At 32.3% G+C, this 3,803-nt stretch overlaps 1 protein-coding gene across 1 annotated transcript; it reads right to left on the bottom strand.

The window, feature by feature from the left end:
- Positions 1 to 1,740: 1,740 nt before the first annotated feature.
- LOC140919607 (uncharacterized) lies at positions 1,741 to 2,589 on the bottom strand. Its single transcript, XM_073365977.1, has one exon. It carries the CDS (start codon positions 2,587 to 2,589, stop codon positions 1,741 to 1,743), a length of 849 nt encoding a protein of 282 aa, XP_073222078.1.
- Positions 2,590 to 3,803: the final 1,214 nt, after the last annotated feature.

Here is a 3,803-nt window from a genome sequence, read left to right as displayed (position 1 = left end):
AGAGTTAATCTTAAAGTCAATGGAACTTCACCCTATATATATAAAATCGTCTTAATGATTTTAGAGGCATGCTCGAATTTAAAAAATTGGCCCTAAATTCATACAATCCTAATATTAACTTTCAAAATTTTAACATCTGATGGTAGCGCCTGATAGACTGCAGTCATTTGTCATGTACTCACAAGTTAAATTTAATCTGGATTTAAAGAGAAGATAGAGATAAGATAAACTCTATTCAAACTGAATATTTTATTATGGGCATTAAATATATATAAAATTTAAACCGAATATATTGCAATTTTCCAAAATTCAAAGTTTACTGTACAAAAATCTTTAGAACTTCCCTAGTTAGAACTTGTGCCAATGTTATCGTTGCATAAGCTATTTAACTTTCAATTTTGTGCCTAAATATCCCTGACTTAATTTATTCTGATTAGTTTTACGGCTAAATTTATGACAGAACGGTAGTAATTAATGACTGAATTCATAAAAAATTCCGTCATAACCTTCGTTAATAAGAGCTTGTTCAAAGAAACAATTTATATCGCTCAATTTTCCCTTTCAAACTTAGATATTTGATAAGCATATGTATTAATGAAAACAATCAGTTTCTTTTATCATAATTTAGTTACAGCAATTTCTTACTTTGACGATGATATTGTGATCATAGGTAGAATAGTTTGTATAATATTAGAGTTAACAACTTATACTTTTGTTTTTGTTTGAATTAGCTTCTCGATTAAAGTTAACTATTACAATATTAGAAAATATATTATATTTATTATATTATATTAAAGTATTTTGAATTATTTTTTAGAATCGATTTATAATTTTATAATTATTTTAAAATATTTTTTATTATTATTATGATTTGTTAGTGATTTAAGATTAAGTCTATGTTTTTCTATAAATAAAAATTAATATTAAGTTTCTTTTTTAATAAAATTAGCATAAACTATTATTAATAAGGATATTTAGAACATATTTCTATCCTCTCTGAACGATCTCACTTTTATTTTGTTGGTGTGTTATCAATAGTTTGGAAATATAATCATAATTTATATATTTCAACATGATCATTTCATGTTTAAATCACTATCTTGACACATTTCTGTTGGAACCAGATGACTGTGATGCACACAGTCAAAACTTGCGCAGCAAAAACCAGCAAAAACAGAGAGGAAGAAGGGAAAATGAAAAATATGATTTTCTGATTATTGATCATATATACAACACTTTACAAAGTATTCCTTTTTATATGTATTGCATAATTGTTTGCAAAACCATTTATCCAAAGGTAACTAACTAACTAACAATAAGTTTTTGGTAACTAACTTCTAAACTTGGTAAGGAGGACAGTTATGAAATAAATTTCAACACTTCCCCTTAACTCATAAATGTTGAACACTTAAAACACCAAGTTTCTTTCTCAAAAACTCAAATATGTCAAGTGTTACAGCTTTTGTAAAACCATTTGCTAGCTGCACTTCAGTTGGGCAATATTGCACCTCAATCATTCCATTGTTCACTTGTTCTCTAAGGAAATGAAACCTTGTATCAATGTGCTTACTTTTGCCATGTGAGATTGGATTTTTAGCATGGCTGACTTGTTGTCGATTCTGAGTATTAGAGGCTTCATCACTTCACACCTCAATTCCTTCATCACTGAATCCAGCCACTTTCCTTGAAAAGTTGCAAAAGTTCCTGCAATATATTCTGCCTCACAATATGAAAATGCAGTCATTGGTTGCTTCTTTGTGCACCATGATATGGCTGCTTCATTGAATTTGAAAACATAGCCAGATTTGCTTCTTCATCAATCTTTTGATCTTTCTTGAACCAACATTCATCAGCAAAGTACCCATGCTTCTCACAGTTGAAGCATTGTACCTTACTTTTGTCAAAATCCCTCCTCTTGTTCTGACTTCTGCCAAAACCTCCTCTTCTTGAAGATTCAGCTTTGTCTTCAATTTTATTCTTTCCATTGTTGGACCAATTTGCTTTGCTTTTTCCCTTCTTCTTGAAATCTTTCTGATTTCCCTCCTTCTTGGAAGTTTGCACTTGAAATGCTTGTTGTACTGATCTTTCAGAACTTCTATCCAGCAACAGCAGCTCATGTGCTTCTAGTGAATTTTGCAGCTCTTCAATTTTCATGGTTTTCACATCCTTTGCTTCTTGAATAGCTACAACTATGAAATCAAACTTTGGACTTAAAGATCTCAGCACCTTTTCTACTACCATTTGATATGTAATGTTTTCCCCACAAGTTCTCATTTGATTGATAATGGTTGTTAAGTTTGAGAAGTAATCACTTACTTTCTGATCTGCTTCCATCTGCATCATCTCATACTTTCTTCTATATGATTGTAGCTTTACTTGCTTCACCTTTTCTCCACTAGTGTAATAGTTTTCTAAGATGTCCCATGCTTCTTTGGATCTTGTTGCTTTAGAAATCTTCACAAAGTGATGATTATTAACATTATGCTGAATGTAGAACAAAGCCTTGCAGTCTTTCTTCTTGGCTTCCTTGAATGCAGTCCTCTGTGCATCAGTTGGATTTTCCACCAAATCCTCATAGCCATCCTGCATAATTTCACTCACTTCTTGTGCTCCAAATAATGATTTCATCAGAGCACTCCATTGATCCCAGTTCTTGCCATCAAGAACCTGAATATTTGATCGAAAACCGTTGCTATTAATCTTGCCTATCAAGAATCTATCATTTAGTGTTTCCCTTGCTTGTTCCCCTCACTTTTCACTCGTGTTTCCCTTAGATTGAACTAGGCTCTGATACCAATTGTTGGAACCAGAGGGCTGTGATGCACACAGTCAAAACTTGCGCAACAAAAACCAGCAAAAACAGAGAGGAAAAAGGGAAAATGAAAAATATGATTTTATGATTCTTGATCATATATACAGCTCTTTACAAAGTATTCCTTTTTATATGTATTGCATAATTGTTTGCAAAACCATTTATCCAAAGGTAACTAACTAACTAACAATCAGTTTTTGGTAACTAACTTCTAAACTTGGTAAGGAGGACAGTTATGAAATAAATTTCAACAATTTCGACATTTGACACCAGTTTCATTCGCTACTGCTGTTGTCCAGGTGGTGCTGAATAGCGTTTGGGCTATACGATATAACTACACAGTTCAATCATACAAATGGTCTCTCCCTAATATCTAGAGCTCATGTTATGGAAGGATACAATTGGTGCCAGGAGAAGAATGCGATCATTTAATTTAGTTACTTAGCTCAAAATTATTGTTACCGATGTTGGAATATATGGTTGCCATACTTGAAATCGGAGAGAATATGGATACAAAATTTCTTCAGTTTGATCCAGCCTCTGGGCAAATTGAGCCTCATGCTACATGCAAGACTCCAGATTATTTTTTAAAATAACTTCACATATTGCGTTTACTTTCCAATTTAGATAAACGGAAATACGCGTTCTTGTTCAAATAGTCGTTATCTCTCCTGTTATGGATACATTTGTTCACTTCATTGATCAATTATAACTTTGTTTCGTTAGAATAGCACTGCTTCATCGGTGTTTGTCATGCACAATGTAGTTCTTACTAATAGATTATAACAATGGCTTATATTCCCGCTGACGATCATTTTGGTGGTGTCTTTTTTTCTACAGATGAACCTTATTAGTGATGACTTCTTTTTTCATTGATAGTCATTCTGATAATGTTTTATTTTCATGACTCACTTTATCTTGGCAATTTGTCTGAGATGCACTAGTCTCATCTTTGTCTCAGATGTAGTGGCCTTGCATTTCTCTCCCTGAA

This window comes from Cicer arietinum, chromosome 3, assembly GCF_000331145.2.
Source record: "Cicer arietinum cultivar CDC Frontier isolate Library 1 chromosome 3, Cicar.CDCFrontier_v2.0, whole genome shotgun sequence".
Lineage (NCBI taxonomy): Eukaryota > Viridiplantae > Streptophyta > Magnoliopsida > Fabales > Fabaceae > Cicer > Cicer arietinum.
The sequence above is the reverse complement of the archived record's forward strand: the minus strand, read 5'-3'. Positions and strand labels throughout refer to the sequence as shown.